Consider the following 26,215-nt stretch of genomic DNA (forward strand, 5'->3'; position numbering starts at 1 on the left):
TATAAAAGGTAGAGGCCTCAATCTGTTATATGATTGTTTATTTTCACCTATAATGTGTTATGCTGCCGGGGCTTGGGTTCATAGGATTGGTAATAAGGTTATTCAAAAACACCTAGTACAAGCACAAAGATTTGCATTACTAGGGATTACTCGGGCATGTCGGACGGTGTCCACAGAAGCCTTGCAAGTAATATCAGGTAGGTTGCCAGTCCAGTATGTAGTATTAATAGCTGGAGTTGGATATCTTACTAAGTGAAACATCAGGAAGACAATAGTAAGAATAAGAACTTGTCCAGAACCAGGAAAAATTTATACAAGAGCAGATGTTAAAAATGAAAAGAACAGAGTTTTAGAAGTTAAAATTAGATGGCAAATGGAATGGGAAACATCTGAAAAAGGACGACAGACCTTTATGTTTTTGCCGAGAATTAATATAATTGATGTTAAAAGAAAGTTGTGGCAACAGTTTGGTCTTTGTTCTACGTTTTTGTTAACTGGACATGGATTGGCATTGACTCTTTCAGCTTGGGCTTAAAGAAAATGGGTTGTGTAAATGTGGAGAGCTTGAAACATCTGAGCATGTTATGCTTGACTGCAATTATTATGTTGACTTGAGAATGGAATTGGAACTATCAATTGGTTATCTGGAGAAAGAGAGACTCCATGTTATGTTCACTGATAAAAGGTTATTTACTTATTTTAATAAGTACGTTTCGGAAGTCTTTAAAAGAAGATTTAGATTGCTGGGTAGTAGTGGCACGCCTCCAAGTGGCAGGGATGTCAACCCATCCAATTAGGATCAATGGATAGAAAATCAAAGTTGATTCTCCTTGCATGAGGCTAAGTGGCCAGATAGGAATTGTTTATTGTTCGGTTATTATTTATTTATTTATTAACAAAATTGAATTCTAAAAGTTAGGAAAAATCCCATTCTCTGACATTACCGCGGATAGGCTACGGCCTCGGTAGCGGATTCGGCGAATGGAGGTTAAAATGGTAAATGGTACTTTTGACCTGTTCAACATTTGTACCCCTTAACCACAATAGGCCGTGAGCAACCGACAAGATGTGCCGTTTCCCATATGGAAGCACCCGTCGCAAGAGCTCCCACAATCATGCCCTTTTGCAACTCCGTGATGTCTTTACTACGTCCTTCATCGCTTTGACTTGCACGACCAGATGCAAATTACCACTACTTTAGTGTACAAAGCTGTTCGGTTTTTTATACTGTGAACTATGCAGCATAGTCCATTACGGTTGGGTGGTCATAATTCAGTGATCACTGAGTATATACTTTTTTGTCTTAAAAACTAATTTTTTGTCCCCCAATCAGTCACATGGTATACAAAGTTTTCAAGCTCAATGTACTAACGCCTCATGGCCTGAGTAATAAAGGACACAATGATATAAGGAAGCGAAATTATTCTGAATCAGACACAAAAAAATGAATAAAAATAACAGGCAATATTTCTTTTCTGTGCATCAGCCGCTGTGCCATTCATTGCTCCTCACAGTGCATGTTTCATCCAATATCCAATGTTTCAGCAGGTATGTGGATAGTATGTGGGATATTTATGGCAAAAACAAAAAAAAAACAAACAATAACTGGATTTCTATTTGTCCGATTTTAATGAAATTTGGGAAGCCTCGACGAATCATTTTAAAAAACCCAAATAAAATATTTCATAAAAATCCATCTACTGCCAATAGAATTATCACAGGCGAACGGACGGACAAAAAAATAATAATTGCCAGATTTTTATTAGTCCATTTTAACGAAATTTGTGATAGCTGAACAATCTCTCTAAAAGATCTAAGTACAGTATAAACTTTCTTTGTCGATCGATAAAGAAATATTAACTGCTGGATTTCTATTGATCCCATTTTTAATGGAATTTGGAAAGTTGGACTCTTTCTAAAAGAGTTAAATGTAAAATATTATAAAAATCTGTCCAGTAGATATGCACGGACGGATAGACAGACCGATGGACATGATGATGACAATAGGCGCTTTACGCATATACACCCAACAACACTATGACCACCTACCTAATATTACTCGACCTACTCTACGTCTTAATTGCCTCCCGCTAAATCAAAGCAACAGCAATTAATGAATTGAATGAATCCAGTAAAATTAATCCACTTAGCGCTGCTGTTAGGGGTCAATACTGTTGAATGTTAATTACTCGCTTCGAGAAAGGTGAGGGGAAGGGCACATGATATGTCAAGGAAACGCTTCACAACCAAGACTAGCACCAGACATGAAAGCATTATGGGATGGACGTCCAGAGGTTGAAAACGAAAATTTTATGGAACGAAACATTCGTTAATAAAATATTTTATATTTGTAATTGAGTATGTACTTTTAGACGAACCGAATAACCTTGTGTACTCTGGTCCATTCCAAACCCTGCGAGACACTTCCTAAAAGCGGTACCGGGTTATAGGAAGTGTCATGTTATTACTGTTATCATTATTGCTCCTGTTATTACTGATGTATTCTAGTCAGAGGTCCCAAATGCATAGTTAACTGTTAAAATTAGCAATTAATGCTGTGTGTGTGTGTGTGTGTGTGTGTGTGCTTGCGTGAATGTGTATACATGTATATGTGTGTGCGCGCGCATGTATATGTGTGTGTATGCGTGCATAGTGCATTGTTTATATGTGTGTGCTTGCGTGAATGTGTATATGTGTGATTGCGACCATGCGTGTTTTCTTCAGTTTTGATAAAATTGTCATTAATATTTGTAGAAATAAACCAATCCACAACGCCTGCTGAGTTACCGATTCGTGGCGCAGAAAATCAGATTGATCTAAATATCCAATCAGCTACCAAAGACTATTTCGCATTAGTTGGCAAAAGGCTTCGGTTGAAACGTCCTTTGGACAGAGATGTGAGTATTGCTACCTGCTTCTAGCAACATGCTTTATTCCTCGAAAATTTTGTATTTGATTTTTAACAGAGATTATTTCTAGAGTTATCACTAATTTGTATTTATTGGTCAGCGATAAAAAATTATCGTAAAGTTTATTGAATACAACAAACTTTTGTTGAATGAGCTGTTTTTCTTGTTGGCAATTGGCGTTGTTATTGAATTTAAGGTTTCGCTTGTGCTCTCATAAAGCGATTCTTTAAAAATATTTGTGTACGTCGTGTTAAAACCTTGTTCTTAATGCGAGTGAGTGTTCATGGATTAGCATTAAAATGTTAAAGGGTAACAACGAACAATTGTAGCAGTTTACTTTGGCATTCTGGACAAAAAAGCTTCATTATTCCAATCATGTGAAGTTCATACCTTTTCGAAACGTGTAGATTCAGTACAAGTAATGTAGAGTTCAATTAGGCAATGCTATGAAATATTTTGAAATGATTGAAATAGATATCAATATACTAACATATTTTAAGAATCCGTAACATCTTTTTATCTAACTAGATATATCAGCTCCTGAGTACGTTAAAAACATTTACGCTGTGTAAATAGCTGTGATGTTATTTTTATATTTATACACTCCCGCCTGAAAGTTTAGAATCACGTTTCATATTTTTTAATTTTCAAAATTTTTATTAAACTAGGACCAACTTGTCTAACAATTTTATTAAAATTATTTTCCATTATGTATAAAAATCAAAAAACTTAAATTATATTTAAGAAATATTGGATAATATTCTAGAAAGGTTTAGAAGATTCCTGAATGTGGTAAAATATTATAGAAGGCTGAACACAATAGAAGGAGGATGATTCTAAAATATTCTTTGCCTTGTCTAGATGAACCTGAATTTCTTCTATAACCGGTGACACCATTATTTTCCCCGGAAGAGAAGTTAAACTAGCAGGTCTGTAATTACTCTTGTCACTCTTTGTAAATTGGAGATACATTCGCTTAATATAATTGGATAGATCTCATACACCACAGGTGTCTTTCTTCTGTTTAACTTCAAGAATTTGTCTTCCACTTTCCTGTCACTTATTGCAAATCATTTAGCTTCCTGTTAGAGGTTGATAAACCTCCGGTTTCTCCTCCCCTAAAGAATTCCTCATGTGTCAAAGTTGATGCAAAATACTCATTCAGATTGTGAGCAGGATCATCTGCAGTCAAACCATCGATATCGAGTGGACCAATTTGATTCATTCTCTTCTAGTGTTTACATAAGTAAAGAAGCCTTTGCTGTTTTCCTTTGCATCCTTCGCCAAGTATTTATTGGTCATTTGCCTTCTCTTGCCTAACCTCCTTTGTGACTTACTGGCTAGCTTCTAACTACCACAGACTTTTGTGTAACCTGATAATTTATATGCATCCCATGCATTTTTCTTCTCTGCCACGAGTCTCATCAGTTCTTCTGACACCCATTTAGGCCTCTACCTTGAAGAGTATTTTCAAGTTGGTATGGATAGCCTAGTAGCTTCGATTATTAATTCCTTGAACGCTTCCCATTTAAACTTTGCTGTTGGTAACATCATGAGTTTGTCCAACTGTGTAGAATTTAAAAACTGCGTGAGATCACTGTAGTCACCTGTACGAAAGCAAAAACCCTTCTCTTTACCCTCTATGGTAGTCATATCTTTAAGTAAATCCCAAATAAATACATTGTAATCAGTGCCACCTAGTGGCTCTTATATCTTCGTTTTTTTAAAATACTCACTACTGACAATCACTACTGACAATCAAATTAAGAGCATTACTCGCTCTTCTTGCCTCACTAATATGCTGCTATAGAAAGTCATTCAATAAATCCACAGAAGTCTTGCTACTTTGTCTTCCAGTGAATAACTGGAAGTTAAAATCTCCATTCACCTGTATAAGACGTTCTGATTTACTGGCACACTTCATTTTTTAGTACGCTGTACTCATCACCGTCATTAGATCTATAACACACTCCTCTCATTTTTGCTTTCCCAGTGCTTATGTCACACCAAACCAACTCAGAATTGCTCTTCCCACCCATATAAATTGGATGCACTTTCCTTAGATTTTATGTGCTTTATAAGAGCATAATCCCATCCCTCATGTCCTGTCTATCCTTTCTATACACGATATATTTCCCATATTCAAATTGTGCTTCCCTTATAGCTGAGGAACACCATGTCTCTGATATCCCAACAACGTCTGCTTTTGATGCCTTGACCACCACGTCAAGTTCATCAAATTTATTTACTATACTCCTGGCATTGGAGTGCATGCAAGTATACTTGAACCTGTTCTTACTCTTAGTTATCTTAACACAGCCCATGTATTTTTTTATAACGACGCCCGGCAGTCCTTTGTGAGCGTACACTCTTACAAATATAATGGAAATATTTATTGATATGAAATAAATTCATGTAGGGCGATGAAAAGTGAGAATAATTATTAAGGTTTGAATATTAAGTTTCAATACGGTTAATATTAAGTTTGAATAGAGTAAATATTAAGTTTGAATATGGGGAATTTGAACGTTTGGAAAATACTGCATTTAGAAATAGGGAGGTTAAAATGGTGTGAATTGAATAGCAGGTGTGGGGGGGGATGAATATTTTTATTATATTATATTTTTTTCTTTATTTTATTATGTGCAATACTCTTATTAACTTAACTAAGATTTGAAATTCGTTGTACACCCTATTGACGTCCTGATCACCCTCACATACGCAAATCTGACTACCAATTTCTAGGATGTGTAAAGCGGTTGTTAGCAGAACATTAAAGCCACACACTGATTAACAAAAATTTACAAACCTTTAATGAGCATACAACATTTACATAAATACAGAATTCACATAAAAGAAACAAATAAGTACATACAAGCATCGTAATTCCCATATATATATGTACACCATGCTACAATACACTACACTGAGATAGTGTAGTGTATTGTAGTGTATATCTCTCTCTCCTCAATTATTCTCAATATGAGAATTATTAACATCGGTTTGTATCAGTAGTATTTTACATAAAATTGACTCATCAGTACAATGATTACTCAATCATTCCCTTACCTTACCAATTTCTTTCTGTCTTTCTCTTACATCAATAATATTTACTTTAGCTCTTACTACTCCTTTAGAATCTTTGTTTCTATCCTCTAACACATGAAGCGTATTACATCTGGTACCCTCTTATCTTAATAACATTCACTATAGGTAACTCATTCCACCTTAATTAACATCTTAGTCACCCAAGTTATCATATTAGCCATCCCTCTTTACTCATGAGGTTTTTCTATTAATAGAATTTATTTCTCCTTACGCCTCACCTGATATGTACCTTGTTTGGCACTTGGCCTAATTTAATGACATATGTTAACCTATCCTTACAGTACTACCCTTATAAATATAATTTCTTTGCTAATTCCTTTATATTATTACTTTGATTTTACTACTTCTGAACCACCCTTACATTTATTCATAATCATTAACAATAGGAATGTTCCTTTCTTTTACAAGGACTATCACTCAATTGCTTACAGAGCTAGGTTATGAGTCCTTGAGTTCAGGATTCAACAGAAAAACAAGGAACAGACTTACTTTCCGACACCTCCGCTACTTCTAATGTCCTTGCGTTCAGGTTTTCCTTCGAGGTTGGCAGGCTTTCTTCAGTTTCTTGGGCACTCAGGTTTTCCTTCGAGGCTGACAGGCATGCGTTCACTTCTGGGACGCTCTTGACATGACGCACCTTCTTGTGTAGATGATATATTCACAAGAGTACATACTTGGCTCATTCTCTGTGGTCGGCACTAGAACCCATGAGCAGTTCCTTCGCGAGGTTTCCTTCAGACTCTTCACAAGGACCTACATTACCAAACTCGCCTACCTCTACTTCAACCTGCAACTCCAGACCTCTCCCCTTAGACCACACCACACAGAATTGAGACGCAGAATGCTCTTCTCTCAATTTCTCTCTCCCCGAACTTCACTCTTCCCCTGAAGTTTGGCACGCCTCCCTCAAGGACTCCAACCAATCCCCATCCTGTCTTTAATTTTTTTTCTTCATTTCTATTTGCTAATGCAATTCTCCCAAGCTGCCTCCCCAGCGTGCAAACCAACCCTTTTCTCGAACCTTCTTATTTTTCTCTCACAGGCCTTTCATGTCCACCGGCAACCTCCAAAAACACTCATTTTCGTTTCACACCTTTCTCTCTAAATGTGTCTGAACACCCAAATATCAGTCAGCCTGACGCCGTTTTATTTTGACTCGAACGCTGGACGTCCACTCATTTCCTGTTTTGGTTCTAACGGTGTCATAGATCAAAGGAGGCGTTTCGTATAATCCCGTTTGACATCCTATTTACTTCCTTAAGCAACCCCTTCATGCCCGTTCTCAAATGGCACCCCTTTATTTAGTCCTGCTGGTCCCTGTTTGCTCTCTCGCCTTATTTGAATTACTTGTTTACCCCTTTGCTACTATTCTTAATTCTCACGCTTAATACTGTCCATTACTAAATCTAGCGTTCTTCAAACTTTAACCTTACTTTTAGCAAAACAAATATTCTTATTTAATTTTGTAAGATCTATATCTTACACAGTTAAATGGAGAAAAATGGGGTGCACTGAGAGTAACAGAACAGTGGCCCGTATTGGGGAAGGAGTGATCATTTGCGAACAGGCTAGAAAAGGGTTACTAGACGCAAAACAATGGGACCGCGAAATGCAGGTGATTAAGAAACATTTGATTTAAGCAGCATCTAGACATAAGTCGGGATGGTCAGACGTTTGTGTTGGAAAAGACCGAGCCAGTGTGGCGGATTTTAAGTAAGTTGGCAACATTTTAGCAAACGTGAAAAAATGAAAATAGGTAATTTTTGGAGGATTGGCATAGATGAAAGAATTGTATTGCTAGGGTGTTAAATAAACAGGAAGAATAAGGAAATTATAAGAGAAGACTTTGGTTTGTTCATGAGGGAGATGGTTGTGAAAATATTTTTAGCAAATAGAAAGGAGTAAAAGAAAACTACTAATAAGTATTGTATTGGATTGGTTGAAAGTCGTGTGGGAATTGCGGGTTGAAGTAAGAGTTTATTTATTTATTTATTATTATTATTTTTTTTTTTGTTTTCGGAGTTAACAAATGGTGGTAGCAAAATGAAGAAAAAAGGGTGGTAATGAGGCGGAGAGGATGCGAGTACATACGGACTGAAAGTGATGACGTTTCTTTTTTTTTTTGAAAGTGCAAACGAGCAGGACTCGTGTTCTAAAGTATAAAGTAAAGGTGGAGGGGATTGCAGTCGTCAGTTGGTCGGCGTGTCTAGCAACGTAATCACATGCTCTATTTCTGAAGAAATTTTATGTAAGAATCTACAGATGTGTTTAGGTCTGGCCCGTCAAGAAATGAGCCAGTTATGCAGGCGTGTGGAAGGAGAGAGAGAGTCCAGTCGTCGGCTGATCGACGTGCCTAGCAACGAAATCGCATGCTGTATTTCTGACGTTATGTCGTGTAAGAATCTATACCTGCGTCTAGGGTCCGGGTCTGGTCCCGTCGAGAGTCAGCCAGGTATGCAGATATGTGAGTGGAGAAACTTACGTGAGAAGTGTCTAGTCACGAGCACCCAGAAGAAGAGCTTGAACGCCAGAAAGATTTGAAACGGATGTAAGAACCCTGTCTGCTACGAGGAAAACCAGGGTGCAAAAGAATTTAAAGTAGCTGCCCATTTTTGTACTGCCCGCGGTACAAAGTTCAATTAGCAGAGAACTGCGCTCCTTGTTATCAGTACTCCTTTTACTCTGAAGCATTTATCAAAAAAAAATAAACAGTATCTGGTAACTACGAGTATTAATTCTATAATTCCATTTTTAATTAATTTTTATTTGTTTTTATGAAACTAATTCAAATCTTATCTTAATATCTCTGGATGTTACTTTCTGTGAATTGTCTTCAACTAATATTGCCATGTTTATTTGCAGGAAGAGGGAATTACAACGGTCCGACTTAACATATTGTGCAGGCAGCGGGAGGCATTTATTCAGGTAAGCAGACAGGTTTGTGTTGGTACTGGTACTAATTGACTTCATTACCTCACTAATGATATGAAGTGCGCAGATTAACCATGGATAAGTTCCTTGTCTTTGAATATATATATATAAGCCATAACAATTGCATAAACTTGAGATCACATTCAGCGTGATTTTTTTAGTGATTTCCATTTGAGGGATGATTTTAGTATTAATATAAACATTATTTGAATATACAAACAATATATTTCTAAAAATACAAATACTTTTAGCAGTTTTTTCATTCGAATGGAACTTATTTTATTGTCCAGCTTCGCATGTTACAATAAACGAATATATTTCGGAAAATGAGCACAGTTACGATGTAGAATGTACAAATTGCGTTCAACTGCGTTTGAGTTATAAGGTCTCTAAATATATTTCTCATAAAGTACACAAGATACAGAAATAACGCTTGCCTCACTTTTCAGTATAGTCTCTTTAAAGCTGCACACATTTTTCACACTTGTTCTTTCAAGCTGTGAAGCGGGCGCGCAAAGTTATCTTTGGAAGTATATTCGGCCCATAGGTAAATAGCAGAAGCAGCTGCTTGTTTCCTAGGAAACCTGCCACGACAAGCATCCCTAATATTTGGGAACAGCCAAAAGTCACTGTGTACAATGTCAGGTGAGTATGGAGGACGTGGGATAATCTTAATGTTTTCTTTAAAAAAAATTTGCTCATTTCCCGAAATGGGGATGAAGCGTTGTCCTGATGGAAGCGAATGATTCAGTCTGTATGTAAGCTTTTTCTGAAGTGCTAGGAGGTACTTTTTCTTCAGAACTTCTTCATTTGAGTTTCCTGTCACTGTAGTCCTCTTAGGTATACAATGTGTAAGGATTATTTCATCAATATCGTAGAAAACAGCAACCATCATTTTCTCTGCACATGCAGAAACACAGACCTTTGCGGGCAGTGGTGAATAAGTGTGCTTCCATTGGTCAGACTGAAGTTTCGTTTCTGGATTGAAGAGTAGAACCCATGTGTCATCCATCGCGACAATCGAGGGTAAGAAAGATCCATTCACTGCAGCATCTCGAGTGAGCATTGCTTCACACAAGTTCACACGATTGTCTTTTTGTTCATGGGAAAAGCTGCCTTGGAACCCACCGAGGTGACACCTTGCTCAATCTGAGATCTTCATGGGGTATGGTATGTCGAGATCTAACAGAAATGGCTGTAGCTGTTGCAATTTCATCTGCTGTTGTTGATCTTGTATCACCCAAAACCATTTCCTAAACCCGGTGGATGTTGGCCTCTGAGAGACTGGTTCGACGTCTTGGTTCACGTGTTTCATTCTCGCAGGACTCCCATGTTTCACGAAACTTACATACCAAGCTACGATAATTTTTCACATACATAAGGTACTATTTAAATGGGTTTGCTGCACTTAATAAAGCAACTCAAAGAATTTATCATACAATCACACTTCATTAAATTTCCACAATTTGGCACTTTTGGTAGCACATAGAATGTTAAGACGGTAATAGATTTCATTCTAAGTTTTTGAAGCATCTTGAGAAATGGAAGTCACTACTTGTTCAATCCAGTTTTTTTTTTTTTTTTTTAACTCTGTGACCTTTTTAACTTTTTTTGTATGTATCTTTTTCCTTTACGTAGCTCCAAACAAAAAAAATTCCATAGATGCAATGTTTGGAGAATGGGACCATCCCGATCGATCCATTGGCTAGGAAATTTTTTATAGAGGAAGTCGCGCACGTGGTGCCCCATCTTGCTGAAACACATGTGGCTCCATATCTTCCAGCTGAGGTGCAACATGTAATTCGAACATATCTAGGTAATTTAGGAGTTTACAGTGTTTCATGGAAGAAAGCTGGACCAACCACCTGGTTAATAAATAATAATAAATTTTCTTTTTTACTCCGGCACGACAACTAAGTCAGTAGAGTTTACAATAAATCGTCAATACAAATATTTGTCGTATTTACTAGTCACCGACTTGAACCCCGGTCCACTCAAGGAATGCGTGCTATGCACTCTTGCTCCTGACCACTGGGCTACGTCAGGCCTAGTTTGAAGGACAGTGCGCACTACACGTTTACCTCGAGACTATCACGCTCATGTTCACTAACTGAGGGGGATTATCAAATCCCATATGCGAAAATTGTGTCTGTTAACTTTACCAAACAGGCGGAATGTTGCCTCATCACTGAAAACGACATCTTCCTCTATACTGTTGAGAATGTAAACAGCGTATTGCTCTCGCTGTGGTTTATCTTTTTGTGAGACTTAACTTCCCGGACGATTTGCAAGCATAATGTTTTAATATCTTGCGAATCATCCTGCGCAGTGTTCCTCATGATATTTGCAGCTGCAGGCTGCCAGGCGAATAGATTTTTATGGAACTTCGGGTAAACGCTTCCTGAATTTCGGAAACTTATCTGCAGTTTTTTTTTTTTTTTTATGAAACCCCCAAACACGAAAGGTATCAAAACCTATAGTACTTAGTACCGTGCATGGGTTGGAGGAGAAGTATGGGGGGGGGGGGGATGCCGGAAACTTTGCTCTAGAGACTAAACATGGGTTTCACCACTTCAAGCCTCCAATAAGCAAAGTGGTGGTATTTCACCGGTTGAAAATTACACTAGCCTATCTGATCTGATCCTTTCTAATGCATCATACTGCCGATTTCTTGGTATTGTTTCAGCCATTTTAAATCCACTGCAGGATGAAGGCCTCACCAGCAACTTTCCAGTTCCTTCTGTTTTGTGCAATGGCCATCCCTTTACTACCCACGAACTCTGGAATTTCATCTGTCCATCTCCGTTGTTGTCTTCCAGGTTTTCTTTTAGCTCCTCTTTGGTGCCGTTCTGTTATATTCTTAGTCCATCTGTCATTACGTCTTCGAGCTATGTGTCCTGCTCAAGTCCTCCACTTCAGTTTCATACACAACAGAATGTAAAACAAAACAAAACAAAAAGATACCATGTGCATTTTTCTACCTCTTGAAAATATTGACATAAATTTGTGACCATAGTTACGAATTAATTATTAAATTAATAAAATTAATAATTTTATTAATTTAACAATTAACGAACCAGAATACTTCTGTTATATTTTTGACTAGCTGAAACATCCATGCGTATGACGATCTGGCCATTGAACTCCGGAACTCCATTCAGGTTTAACAACTATAGTTCATGTCTGAACTATATCACTAGTTTTAGTAATATTCGAAAAAAAAAAAAAAAAAAAAAAATACAACTACATCGGAGATTTCCAGACGATGACGATTCTTTCATCCTAAAAATTGCCTCCCTAAACATTACTGTTTAGGGAGGCAATTTTTAGGATGAAAGAATCAATAGAAGTAGCTGTAACTGCTTCCACGATCGCTATGGAGTTGCAGTCCTGGTTTTCATAGTCCATCATTCGTGAACTAGGAAACGATGGGAACAGATTATTTAGACCAAAGATTGATGCTACATACTATAAAGTCGGTTTGGATAACGGTTCTAACTGGAATTTTTTTCCCGACAATGAAGTTTAAGCAGGAGGTGTTATGATTCCCGCTAACTTCTAATGGTTTGAACCGGGATTGCTGGCTATACGAACGTGCAAAGAAAGACCCTGCATTGAGTTTTTTGTCAATATGTGCCTTGATCAAACATATAATGCCCCGGGCTGCAACAAGCTATGTGTTTGATGCTTGGTTTGAGGAGAACAACGTTGCAGAATTTGTCTTCGGGGAGGGTGGGGACACAAAATACTGACTGATTCCCACTAAAGGATGAGCTGGAATACCAACTCAGGGAATGAACACCATTTTTGACTAAGGAGTTGACGCCTGCTTTTAAAAGTGAAATTCAAAAAAATAACATAAATCATAAAAGTGGTCACAGTAGGATCCTTCTGGGTTCCTCATGTCATTAATATACTGATATATACATTTGTATATATATATAACCATATTTTAGTTAATTATAATACCAACTATATAAATTGGACAAAAGTATTAGGGGTGAAATCTATAATCAAAGTGCCAAATTTAAATAACCCAAGTTGGACTTTTTTGTTCTACCCTATAAATAAACACATATAATAAAATAAAATTAAATTAAATTAAAATGAAATGAAATAGTAAAAGTAAAATGATAATATAGCTAATTATAGATATATGGATACATTGAATGGGACGTTAACATGGGCAATAATTAGCAGAAGCTATCTGTTTCTGTTTACCATTTGCCAGTTTTTTTTATTTTCAAATATACTGTGAATTTACAGTAATTATATAATCAAATTGGCTTAATTACTTTAATATACCTTAAATTTAGCAGAAAACTGGCAGAATAACCGCTAACCCTACATATCTGTTTGTTGTGTAGTTTCTGGAACAGTGCAATCCTGATAGATGATACTATCCAATACTGTGTTAATAGAATCTGCCCAGGAAAGGGTCTCCCATCTATCAATCGTTAACATTGATGAAAACGCCTCCTTGGGGTGAATTTTCTCAGCTACTATTGTGTAAACCATGCCCCACAGTTCGCTGTTTATTGTAAAGTGTAAAAAGTGTATTTAGGGTCATACGGCACCAGGGGTTTCCCCCATCTCCGCGTTGTTTGCATTGTGATGGGTGTGCCAGTTTGCTGGAAATGCCAGAGATTTAAAAGTGTATGGATATTGTTCATATGTAGTGTCGTGTACCGTTGTTCATCTGGTCATTTAGCCGCTGGACCCGTACTGAGGCCCAACGTTGCCCCACTTTCGCCCCGTGGAGGCAGACCAGGTACACCAATATTATAATTAATTTACTCTGGCAGGTCCTGCCACCTAATTTCCTGAGATTTCAGTGGCTAGGACCTTAAAAAAAAAAAAAAAAAAAAAAATTCGCACGTTGTATGTTGATCACATGTTTCCCGGTTTGAAGGGGTTGCATTTGAAAATTTAATGGCCGAGGAGAGGGCGAAATAATTTAGAGAACTAGAATTTTGGTGTGGGTCTTGCGCTGGCATAGAGATAGAGAGGGGAGGAGACTGAAGGCTAGGGGGGGAATAGCTAGGAAAGACTGGGGTCAATAGAGTAGACGACCCCAGCATGTGCCAGTGGGGCATGCCCATGCCCCACCAGAGAGAAAGATCGCTGTTTATTGTCTGCCCAATCATTGGCTCCCAAGCCGATTTTTTATCTCTATATATTGTGTTAAAATATAGACGTGTGTCAGACTTGTAGAGTTCGCCAAACGCTCCACTTCGTCGGCAGGTCTATTACTCCGCTTAACCCTTTGGAAGGTTCTTCTGGAATTCTTAAGCCTTCTTCTCGAGTTTGAAAGGTTTAAGGACCACCACGGCACATAATTCCTGTTTATTTTCTTCTTTTTAAACGATGCATCGCATAGTCCCTTATAAGATTTTGGACTTTTCCGCCTGGCAACAGGGCGAGACTAAAATCTCAGGTGTTATTTTCTCTCAGGTTCCTATCAAATTTTTCCCCTATTGTGCCCTGAGTATTATATCTGGGTAAATCATGTGATGACCTAAAAACAGGGGAATTAGTATCAGTATTGACGTTAAAAGTAATAACATTATGGTCGCTTGACAGCCAGGAGGTATATACCCTCCATCACTAATGTGTCTACCAAAGCCACTATTCGAAACTGTGATATCGATGTACGATTGTCCATTAGCTGTAACAAAGGTTGGTGGGTATCCTACCGTATTCCAAAGGGCCAGATTCTTGGTCAGAATAAATTCCTCTAACAGATCACCTTTGCGGGTTAGAAACAGGGCTGTTCCACATTCTGGAAGAAGCGTTAGCGTCCGTGCACACTATCACCCTCCTTCCAGCAAGCATATGAAGCGCATTCTCCAAATAGTTTATACAAGGTTCGATGGGTTGCTGATACTGGCTACATTGAAAGTAAGTTGAAATAAAAATAAATCTGCCCGAAAGTCCCTTCAAGGCCAGCACATGCCGAATGAGTTGAGAAAAGTCCCACAATTTTAGTTATAGTGTTGGTAGGATCCAGAACAGCCAAAGCCGCCCAAACCCTAGCCACCGCATTTCCTCCCATCCCAGTTATCTCAGTATTATATTGAACAATTTTAGATCTAAAAGGCAAACCCTTAATAACTCCTTTGTACGAGTTCTTTGTTCTTGTAAATTTAGGACCGAAATATTATGTTTATCAATCAATTTGGAGAGATCATGCATTACCGAGGCACTTCTCTGACTGCAGCACTTTAACTTTTACACTAACACTTTCCAGTTATGCCGTTATTATACATAACTGGTCCTAAGTTTGGTTCATTCTTGTGCCCTTATATATTTGGGACATTTCATATCTCGATAAGAATGATCCGCGCGCTTCTTCCTCAGTTTGCAATTTGGGCAAACCGCAGGGGAATTCTTTTTTGTACAATAATCTATGTCCTACCTAACCACAGTGACCACATGTATGTTCTGTTTGACGACAGTTTCTTGCAGAGTGACCATAATTTAAACATTTGTAACAATGAGAAACGATAAGAAAGTCCTCACACCATGGAATGACCAGCCATATATATACGACTACTATTGTTAAAGATGATTTTCCTAATTATAGCTGCAACTTCGAATATCAGGTGCAAGTTGTTTTTGTTTTTTGATTTTATCTTAAATCTTATTTTAACTGTATTTTTGAATTCTTCCCTGCTAATGCCATGCTCAGCAATATTCTTATCAAACAGGTCTTCCATAAACTCACCGTCCGAAACTTCCTTACTAACATCGTATGCAATTAGTGTGGGGTTTAACTTCCTTGGGAGGTCAATGTTTAATTTATGTTCTTTGAACTTTTGACATTATTTTAATATTTCTAAGTCTCCCTTTGAGGCCGTCTCAATTAAGATGCCTTTATCTCTTATTTTCCTAACAAATTTAATTTTAATCTTCTTAAACTCCCCCCTGGAATTCCTAGAGACCACCTGTTTTATTTCATCGCTTGTTTTCAGGTCCTAAGTCTCAGTTGCTCTTACAATGACTATATGTTTAGCTTGTACCCCAGAAGGAAAAGTATTAACTGTCACCTGTCCGTCCGCATTTGAGGTAGCAACAGTAGCATAACTGGCTGCCGTTAAATCTGTAGGCGTGGTTTTGCTTTCTAATTTGGTTGTAATTTAGTGTTTTCCATGGTAAGGTCTAATAACATTCTTTCCATGGAGTTAAATATCTTACTAATTTCTACAATCATTTTAGGTGTGATTTTTGCACCATTATTAAGCATATCAAGCAAACTGATTTGAGTGCAAAAATGAAATCAAGTGAAGCAGACTCATCTGACTGAACGGAGTTGCTAGAATTATCTAAAATATTTACATTTGGGGTGCTAGGCTCAACCTGAGCCTTTGGCAATGGAGGAAACTGTTCCTCAAGAATATTTACAAGTCGAATAGAAGGTTGCTGTAAGTCTTGCAACTCAGCCTCCAGGACTTCTGAGGCTAAAGTTAGGTTATTTGACATTGCAACCGTCGAAGAGGATGAGCTTTCAGCTGACATACTTCAATTTTTAAATACAAAATTGAGGGATAAAAAATTTGGTTATAAGTCAATTTACCAGAAACACTGTATTTTCATAGTACCAGAAACAGTCATCTGGCACAAATCAATATAAAAATGTTACACTGGTAGCCAAAAATAAGTTCAAGTTGAATTGTTTGTAGGAGCTAAAATTAGTTTTTAAAGAATCCCATAGTCCTGAACACAATAACAATACAAAGTATCTGTGGCCAACTTTGCCAGTCTGAAACATTTTGAATGTAACGCAAAAATATGTATAAAATTTTGAAAATTTTATTTTAAAAACTAACCAATAGATGGCGTCTAAAAACTCTTAAAAATAAGTAATTGTATTTACTTATCACAATAAAAGTTTCACTTCAATAGGGCTTATTGGGAACCCAATAGACAAAGACAAAGGGTTGTCCAAAAGTAGCCCAAAGTATGCCTTGAAGGTAATTTTCAAATAATTTACAAAAATTAATTTTAAAACTTAAATAAAGGATTACCAGGGGCCCTAGACCCACATATTACCGCCATATACATTATATAAAACGCATTTAGATATAGATATTTAATTATTTTCAATTTTAATACAGTTTTCCAAAGTTCAGTAATTCCCAACTATTTCCACTAGGAAGTGGACAAAATGGCGTCCTCCAGTATTAGTTTCCCTTCAAAATATTAGCAACAGCCGCCATTACAGCCATGAAGGAAGAAGATATGGCTACCATGATTTCTAAAACATATAATGGAGGCAATGCGAAGTTCTAAAGCAAATCCAAAACGGCAAGAAATTATGACCAAAATAAGCTAAAAAGTATCCCTTAGTCACCCTGCGTCCGCCCAAATGTCCAAATATTAGGCAATTATTTTTTGCATAACCCAAGATTTTGGACTAAACAACAAGTTAAAAGTAATCTGTAGCTGACAGTTACAGGAAGACAAATACATGGCAGCCATTATTGCAAAATAAAACGAAAATGAATGATGTAAAGGAAGAAACTAAATCCGTTTCTGAAGAGAGTTTCCCTTAACTGTCAGCCTAAAGGAGACTCGCCAACAATTTTCCAGGGAATCTCCAGACTCACCAACAATTCACAGACTTATTGCACACATTTATTTTATTTATTTATTATCTAAAACTGGGGTTGTCGCAAAACACTAAAATAAAACATGTATCCAGGAGCTAACTTTGAATCTAAGCACACACGTCAACGGATGATCCACTATTCAGTCAGTAAATATATAAGGTATAAGGTATGTTAGTGTCTAACGGCTCCTGGGATTTCTCCCATCTCCGCGGGTGTACATTGTATCGGGGCCAGAGATTTGAAATGTGTGGAGGTCATGTGCTGTATATTGTGTTGTGCCCTTTGTTCCTCCGGTCTATTAGCCGCCGAGCCCCTAGTGGGATCCGACGTTACCACACCATGCCACGGGGAGTTAAAAGTTTACGGATTGAGTTGATAATAACAATAAGCAATTATCATAATGAAAAGAAATTTCTTAGCCTATATTGATTCATCCGTAGGAATCTGCGATATAGAACATATTAAAATTAATTTTATGTGCACTTTTATAAATTTCTGTGATATCTGATGTCCTGTAATTCCTAAGTATCGAAAACTTTCACCTGTGTACGATACATTTTTTTTGATTTGGTAGTTCTTGGCGCATCGGCTTCTGTGGCCATATTGCACCTCCCAAGGTTTTTGCAGTACTTTGATCCAAGCCCGAGGCGGGAATCGAACCCGCGACCTTTGGGTTGCCGGGCAGGTACTTTACCCACTCGGCTAGCCCGGTCGGCTGTACGATACATTGAATTAGCCTGTTACGTATGGCTAGCATTATGCATAGTTTCTCTCTTCAGGCAATCACGATTTATTTTATAACGATGTCATGATATTAAATCTTTTCATGTTGAAAGCAGGATGATGTGTAATATAATTTCCTTTTCAATAAAGAAGATTATTATATTTCAGGTGCTATATTAGTTACGAATTTGCTATAAACTTCTGACGCGGTTTCTTCTGCATAAATGCTATGTTGTACCAAAAAGTAGTAGTAAGAATGCTGTGTACATGCACTTGTCAATATGAATCTCGTGGCGCAAACTATGTATAAAAGGAGACAGAAGAGCTGTACAACAGAAGTAGAATTTCGAAATTGAATGGGAAAGTTGTTTTGTTGGACGTAGAAGTATCAGTCCGTGCTGCAAGTACTTGAGAACTCTGTTTATGAAGCAAGATCAGTGCTGTTGGATAATGAAGTCTCAAGGTGGCGAAATGCGATGGAATGCTTCAGTCGTTTCCAGCAAGCGCGAGGGCATGATGCATCGCTACCCGACATTGGGGGGGAAGCGTGTAAATTAGTTAGTGTTTTGAAGCTTTACTGCAGATTTAGCAGTGTGAAATCCTTGAGCATATGCTGTACTCCCTTCTGATCTTCGAACATCACTCTTTGTGACTGATTTTTCCATAAAATGAAGGGGCTACTCAGAGGTTTGATACAAGGGACATTGCAAGCAGTAGATCGTCTCCTCGCTAGCCTTCAACAAAACCAGGGTACTGATGGTATCAATGCTATTTATTTATTTATTAGTTTTCTGTAAACAGCCTTGTTGCTACTACGTTTTGAACAACTCTCGTAGGTGAGTTGGTCAAAACGGGACGAGTTGAAGTAAAGTGTTCATTAATACTGAAAATTTTCTCTCCACTAGAGGAATATCCCTGTGGTTATTCGGGTGGGAGACATCAACGACAATGCGCCCGCATTCAAGGAAACTTCTTACAGTACTAGTGTTTCAGAGGTAAGTCAAAATGTAAAGTGTGTAGAATTGAGTTTACGATTATGAAATGTAATCTGAATGCACTGAATCGCAGTTGTTGAGTTGATTAATGAGGAGTTGTTATGATGCCTGCTGATATCATAACATCCCGACCTACACCAAAAGTGCTAAAACAGTAAAAAAAAAAAAAAAAAGGGAAAAAAAGCAACTGAAAGCGTTTTAGTTTTTTTTTTTTTTAGGCGCGACAGCATGCATGCATAAGTGCCTATTGTCTTCACTACAGCCGTCCTTCCGCATGTAACAACTAGACGGATTTTTCATGAAATTTTATATGTGGTTCACGTAGAAATATTCGTCGAGCCGTCCCAAATTTCATTAAAATCGAACAAAAAGAAATCCGGCAATAATTATTTCTTTTCTTCCATATAATTTGTATATATATATACAAATTATATACGGGAAAAAAATCGCAGATTACATGTAGTTTTAATGCAGTTTTGTTAGCTTTGGGCAGTCCGTGCAGGCTTCGTGTGTATGTGTCTGTTATGTAAGACTCGTGAACGTGTCGCTTGTGAAGAGATACGTATACTGTATATAGAGGAAAAAAAAAAAAAAAAAAAAAAAGTACAGTACTGTATATACGAAAGAATAATCTTTCTATACATTAAAATAATTTTCTCCTAGTGATATTTATTAGCTAATGGGAGAAAGATGCAGGTTATGTGGAAATACGTAACAGAAGCTTCTTTTGCTGTGATAAAACAAGCTTCTGGTTAAGCGTTTATGTTTATCTAAAATGACCACGCGGTACCATTCTTGATTTCAATATGTAACGTATTTATTTAAATAAACTAAATGCAACAAGGCATAATATTTTAAGAGTTTAAGATTCTATATAATATCGATGTAGACACACCATAGACAACTCTTAAAGAAAAACTACGATCGTAGTGTGAAAGGCACCCACCGTTGAAAAGCCAACTAGCTTTGAAACGGTGCCGTCTGGGTGGTGGTGGTGGTGTCCAACGAGAATAAGTGACAATAGTCTTCTCTATTAGTAAAGCGTTACGTAAAAATGCGGATTGCTACCTGGACTGTTAAAAGAGATTGCAGTAATTGGTAACTCTTTGTGAAGGATGAGCACAATATGAGATACAGATGAAATGATGCCTTCCACACTACGATCGTAGTTTTTCTTTAAGAGGTGTCTATGGTGTATCTACACCGATATTATATAGATATAGTAACGTATTTATGTATTCATAGCTGAGGAAGAGACACACAGAGTCGAAAGTTTCTGTAAGTATTTTATTTTATCGAAAGAAGCGAGCGCAGCGCCCTAGTAAATATTATATATATTATACAGTTGTAATCAAACTGGGGGCTTAGAGGGGAACAGGTATCCTGTGTGTTATCAGACACTCAGCCTAAAACACTGATGGATCCAATATCTCTCTATTACAGAAGATTTAGGAGAAGTCCGGTTGGCCTGCCTCCCTAAAATCCACTCATGCACACCTTCTCGATGGTAAGCCCTGTTACGTCACTTAGGTGGCAACGAACGTGTAGAGTGGTTCTCTTCAAGACGCCTGGTCAGCGTGAAGAGGAAAAGACCAAACCCTCCAGCAATATGAAAGCACGACGAAACAAATGGCCCTCAGTCCCCAGCAGCTTTCACTCTCCCTCTTACGGCAGCGAGAGGATTAGAGTGGAAGCAGAGGGTGCTAAGAATCTCTGGGTACGACCAGGCTGCCATGCACGGAAACTGAACTTGGCCTGTTATAACGTAAGAACACTCATCGGTGAAGACAGGATATTAGAGCTGGAAAAGGAATTAGAAAATGTGAATTGGAATATCATTGGTTTGGCTGAAACAAGAAGAAGAAACGAATCACTTATAAGTTTATCAAGTGGAAATCTGCTGTACACCAATGGAAACAGTGAAAGGAGTGAAGGTGGAGTTGGGTTTCTGGTCCATAAAGATTTTAAAAACAACATTTTGGAATTCAAAAGTACATCACCAAGAGTGTCAAGACTAATACTCAAGATTTCTAAGAGATACAAGCTAAAGATTATAATGATTTATGCACCAACATCGAGCCATGATGATGAAGAGGTTGAAGAAATGTACACCGAAATTGAGAGTCTTCTAGATGAGCAGAAAACCCACTACACTATTATTATGGGGGACTTCAATGCTAAGGTTGGAAAAAGACAAAACAGTGCAGAAAGGGGAACTATAGGAAATTTTGGAATTGGTGAAAGAAATGAAAGAGGTGAAAGACTTGTGGAATTTGCAGAATCTCAAGGACTGTCAGTAATGAACACTTTTTTCAAGAAAAGGGTGAACAGAAAGTGGACATGGAAGAGTCCAAATGGATTAACTACTAATGAAATCGACTTCATCCTCACTAACAGAAGATATATTGTGAATGACGTTACCGTCCTGAATAAGGTAAATGTTGGAAGTGATCACAGAATGGTAAGATGTACACTTGATATAGATGTAGGAAAGGAAAGGAAAAAACTGACTCGAGTAAATAATACAAAGGTCTTTGAGATAACAGAAGAGGAGAAAAAGCAGTATGTACTGGAACTTAAGAACAAGTATGAGCTTCTGCAGACTGCTGAGGACCAAGATATCGACGAGGAATATTACAACTTTTTGAAAGTGATAAAGCCCAAGAAACCTATAGGGAAAAAGAAATCCAAAGAAGAAAAAATTAGTCAAGAAACACTTGTCATGATGAACCGAAGACGACAAATGAAAAGCAAGAAAAACACTGACAGGGAGAAAATTGAGTATACTGAGTTATGCAAAGCCATTAGAAAGAGACTCAGAGAGGACATAAGAAGATTTAACACAAGAAAAGTAGAACAAGCATTAAGGGAAAACAAAGGATTTAAATCAGCAGCCATGAGCAGTAATACAGAAAGACAAATGATACTGAAACTGAAGAATAGCGATGGTGTACTTATAAACAGCAGAGAAGGCATAATTCAAATAGCAGACGACTACTATAGAGAATTATACAAGGAGCAGGGGAATGATGCCAGCAGTGGGGAAGATGGATTGCAAAGTAGCAACACATACGACATACCCAATATTCTTCCTGATGAGGTAGAACATGCATTGAAGAAAATGAAGAATCAGAAAGCCCCGGGGGAAGATGAAGTTACTGTAGAGTTGTTAAAATTGGGAGGAAGAGACATAACACAAAAACTGGCAAGGCTCTTCACAAAGTGCATTAGAAAAGGTGTGACGCCTAAGCAGTGGAATAATGCAATCATAGTTTTGCTGCATAAGAAAGGAGATAAATCAGAAATTGGAAATTATAGACCAATTAGCTTGTTATCCCACATCTACAAGTTGTTCACAAGGGTCATTACTAACAGATTAGAAAGAATACTTGATGAGAATCAACCGAAAGAGCAAGCTGGCTTTAGGACAGGATTCTCAACTATGGATCACCTTCACGTAATATCACAGCTAATGGAGAAAGCAAATGAATATAAAACACCATTATGCCTGGCATTTGTGGATTATGAAAAGGCATTTGACTCCATACAGCATAAGGCAATGTTTCGGGCACTGGAAAGACAAGGCATTGATACCCCATATATTATGATTTTGAAGAAAATATACGAGAGTGCTACCTCCTTTATTAGACTAGACAAAGACAGTAGTAAATTTAAAATTGAGAAAGGAGTTCGACAAGGAGACACAATATCTCCGAAGCTGTTTACTGCTGCCCTTGAGGAAGCTTTCAGAAGATTAGACTGGTCGCAGAAAGGAGTCAATGTGAACGGAGAGTACCTAAACCATTTACGATTTGCAGACGACATTGTGGTCATAAGCCATGATCCCAAAGAATTAGAGGAAAATCTTAATCAGTTATGCACAGCTAGTAAGGATTTTGGACTAAAGATGAATATGGCTAAAACAAAAGTAATGATGAACAAGTATGCCACAGAAAGGGAAATAATGATTGAAGGAGCAGTAATTGAAAAGGTGGAGTCATATACTTATCTGGGACAAGTTATTAGCTGTAATAATGATAAATGGCTGGAAGTCAAGAGAAGAATAAATTTTGGATGGATAGCATTCAGGAAATATAGTCACATACTGAAGAGCAATATCCCAGTTTGTCTGAAACGTAAAATAATGAACCAATGTATACTCCCCACCATGACTTATGGAAGTGAAACTTGGGCACTCACCAAAAGAATGGAAGAGAAGCTGAGAACTACACAGTGAAGAATGGAACGAATTATATTGGGAATCAGACTGTTAGATAAGAAGAGAAACACATGGATTAGGCAACAAACTCAAGTAAAGGACATTCTTATCAAAACTAAAGAACTAAAATGGTCTTGGGCAGGACACATAGCTCGAAGACATGATGACAGATGGACTAAGAAAATAACAGAATGGTACCCAAGAGGAGCTAGAAGAAAACCTGGAAGACAAAGGCGGAGATGGATAGATGAAATTCATGAGTTTGTGGGTAGTAAATGGATGTCCAGTGCTCAAAACAGAAGGAACTGGAAAGTTGCTGGAGAGGCCTTCATCCTGCAGTGGATTGAAAATGGCTGATGATGATGAATCAAACTGAACGTCTCAGTTTCGAGAAATGCGAACTATAGAGTTTTATTAAGTGTTCTATAAATTTATAATCTTAGTACTGTAATTAATTGGTTAATCACAGAAAAAGAAAATCATTCATAAATAATAATAATAATAAAAAAAAAAAATGGAATACGCCTGAAATGTAACGCACTGTGTTCAATACCTAACTTGTAATGGAACTATGTTATTGGATGTTTAAATATTACTTAATAAAGAAAAAAAAAAACTCCCGACCACAGAAATCTATTAATATAAATGAAAATATATTTCGTGTATTATTCTAGAAAAGTCGGATCGAGCTAAATTTTCAATCTGTGTTCTGTTGGTCTTCGGAAAAATTTCAGGTCCAATTACGATTTCACAGCATCGTTCACCTTCCCCCCCCCCTCCCCCATAAAATTTGACGTAAATAAAATTGTTTCGCATTGTTCGAAACATAATTTTATTTACGTCATTATTATAAATTTGTAACAGCAGCAGCTCTGATCCATTTCAAAATTTCAATGCTTACTCAGAATATTTTAGGAATCTTTGTAACAAATTTCCATTTAGATGGGTTGATTTATTTTGTTATAAATGAAATCATGAATTATTACTATTTGCAGATGCACCTCAAATGCATATAAAACAAATTAATTTAAAAAAAAGTATATAAAACAAATTAACAACTTGTTTTATATGCTTTGTAGTTGTCATATTAAATTTATACTGCGTGATTGTTTCGCAAAATACCTAAATGTTTGTAATAGAAATGCTTTCTGTTTCAGTTAGCACCAATCGGAACCACCATATTCCGGGAACTGATCGCTAATGATAAAGACGCTGACAACAACGGGTTGGTGGAGTATTTCACTACGCCCGGAGATGGCGGTGAGGTAAGAAGGAGTTAATTTTAGGGGCTAGTTATAATTACATTTTAAATGAAGTTACGGGTAGTAAATTATACAATAGGAAAGAATGAGGACTGTTTAAATGAATCACATAAATGCGAAGATTTATTTTATACTCTGAATTAATCTCAATCATATTGGATTTATTGTATTACAGAACATCAGATTCAGCCAGGTAAAAAAAAATAAATAACTTTGGGAATTTCCATCTTAAACAAAGGATTAAATTAGGTTTCGTGTTCTCGAAAATTCTTGTCATGGAAAAATAAATTTTTTAACAGATTTAGTAAAATTTTAATGTTATTATGGTTAAAAAATTGGAACATTTATCAAAATTGGAGTAACAGGATTTCTCATAGTTCAGTAATTTTTTATTTCAACCCGTCATCATTGCAATCTTATTTTCGTGTGTGCAATTGTAATAATACAAAATAATGAAGAGTTGCCTAGAACAGACCAGTTTGGATTTCCTAGCTTGGATTTCTGGTTCAGTGGATGAAAGCCAAATTTTAAACTAACTAAATTATTGAAAATTATAATCACAGTTGTAAACTTATTTTAACGAAATTTAGTTAATACTGATATAAAAAATAATTACCATACATATAATTATTAAAACAATAACAATGATTACCATAAATAATGAATTATTGCGAGTAAATTATTCAAATTAATACAATAAATTCAGATATAAACTGATAAGTTAGGGTAACAACACATCAGAAATGATAAACAATGATTGACAGAAATATACTTTCAGTGATTTATTGCACAAAGACTAGGAGAGATATCAGTGTCATATACACACCTTGTGAAAGAGAAAATGTCAGTTTTTTTTACATCACATCAATTCACAACGATTTAATGTGGGAACCACGTGTAACACGGTAAATGTCCACACTGTAATCGAACTGTTGACGTACCTTGTCCAGCATATCCTGTGTGACCGTGGTGGTAGCTTCTTCAATTCTCTGCTTTAATTATTGGATGTCACGTGGCACAGGTGGTAAATAAACACGATCCTTTATGGCTACATAAGAAGAAATCACATGGAGTTAAGTCTGGTGATCTCGGCGGCCATTTCAAGAAATATTCGTCCCTTTTTCCAGCACGTCCGATCCAGCGCTTGCGTAGCTCGGTGTTAAAGTAAGCCCGAACGTCATTATGGAAGTGGGGAGGGGACCCCCTCTTGCTGGTAAATAAAGTCATCACTTCCTGAACTTGAGGCATCAACCATTGCTGCAGCATATCGAGGCAGGATTGCCCAGTTACATTGCCCTCGCCAAAGAAGAAAGATCCGTAAGTTTTCGGCGTGATAAGGCGCAGTAAACATTCACCTTCGGCGAATCACGCTGATATTCAATTATGTCTTCAGGTTTCTGGGTGCCCCAGATTCGACAATTGTATCGGTTGACCTTCCCATTGGTGTGAAATGTGG

The 26,215-nt window shown here is 37.2% G+C and overlaps 1 protein-coding gene across 1 annotated transcript in view; it reads left to right on the forward strand.

The window, feature by feature from the left end:
- Cad99C (cadherin 99C) overlaps nt 1-26,215 on the forward strand; it is a 318,171-nt gene that overhangs the window by 176,758 nt on the left and 115,198 nt on the right. The window contains exons 4-7 of the mRNA XM_090378857.1: nt 2,755-2,897; nt 8,880-8,942; nt 19,189-19,278; nt 24,655-24,762. Of these exons, the coding sequence (XP_090234983.1) occupies nt 2,755-2,897; nt 8,880-8,942; nt 19,189-19,278; nt 24,655-24,762 (404 nt within the window). The remainder of the gene's footprint in view (nt 1-2,754; nt 2,898-8,879; nt 8,943-19,188; nt 19,279-24,654; nt 24,763-26,215) is intronic.

This window comes from Mastigoproctus giganteus, chromosome 8 (assembly GCF_048544385.1).
Source record: "Mastigoproctus giganteus isolate SK-2022 chromosome 8, ASM4854438v1, whole genome shotgun sequence".
Classification (NCBI taxonomy): Eukaryota; Metazoa; Arthropoda; class Arachnida; order Uropygi; family Thelyphonidae; genus Mastigoproctus; species Mastigoproctus giganteus.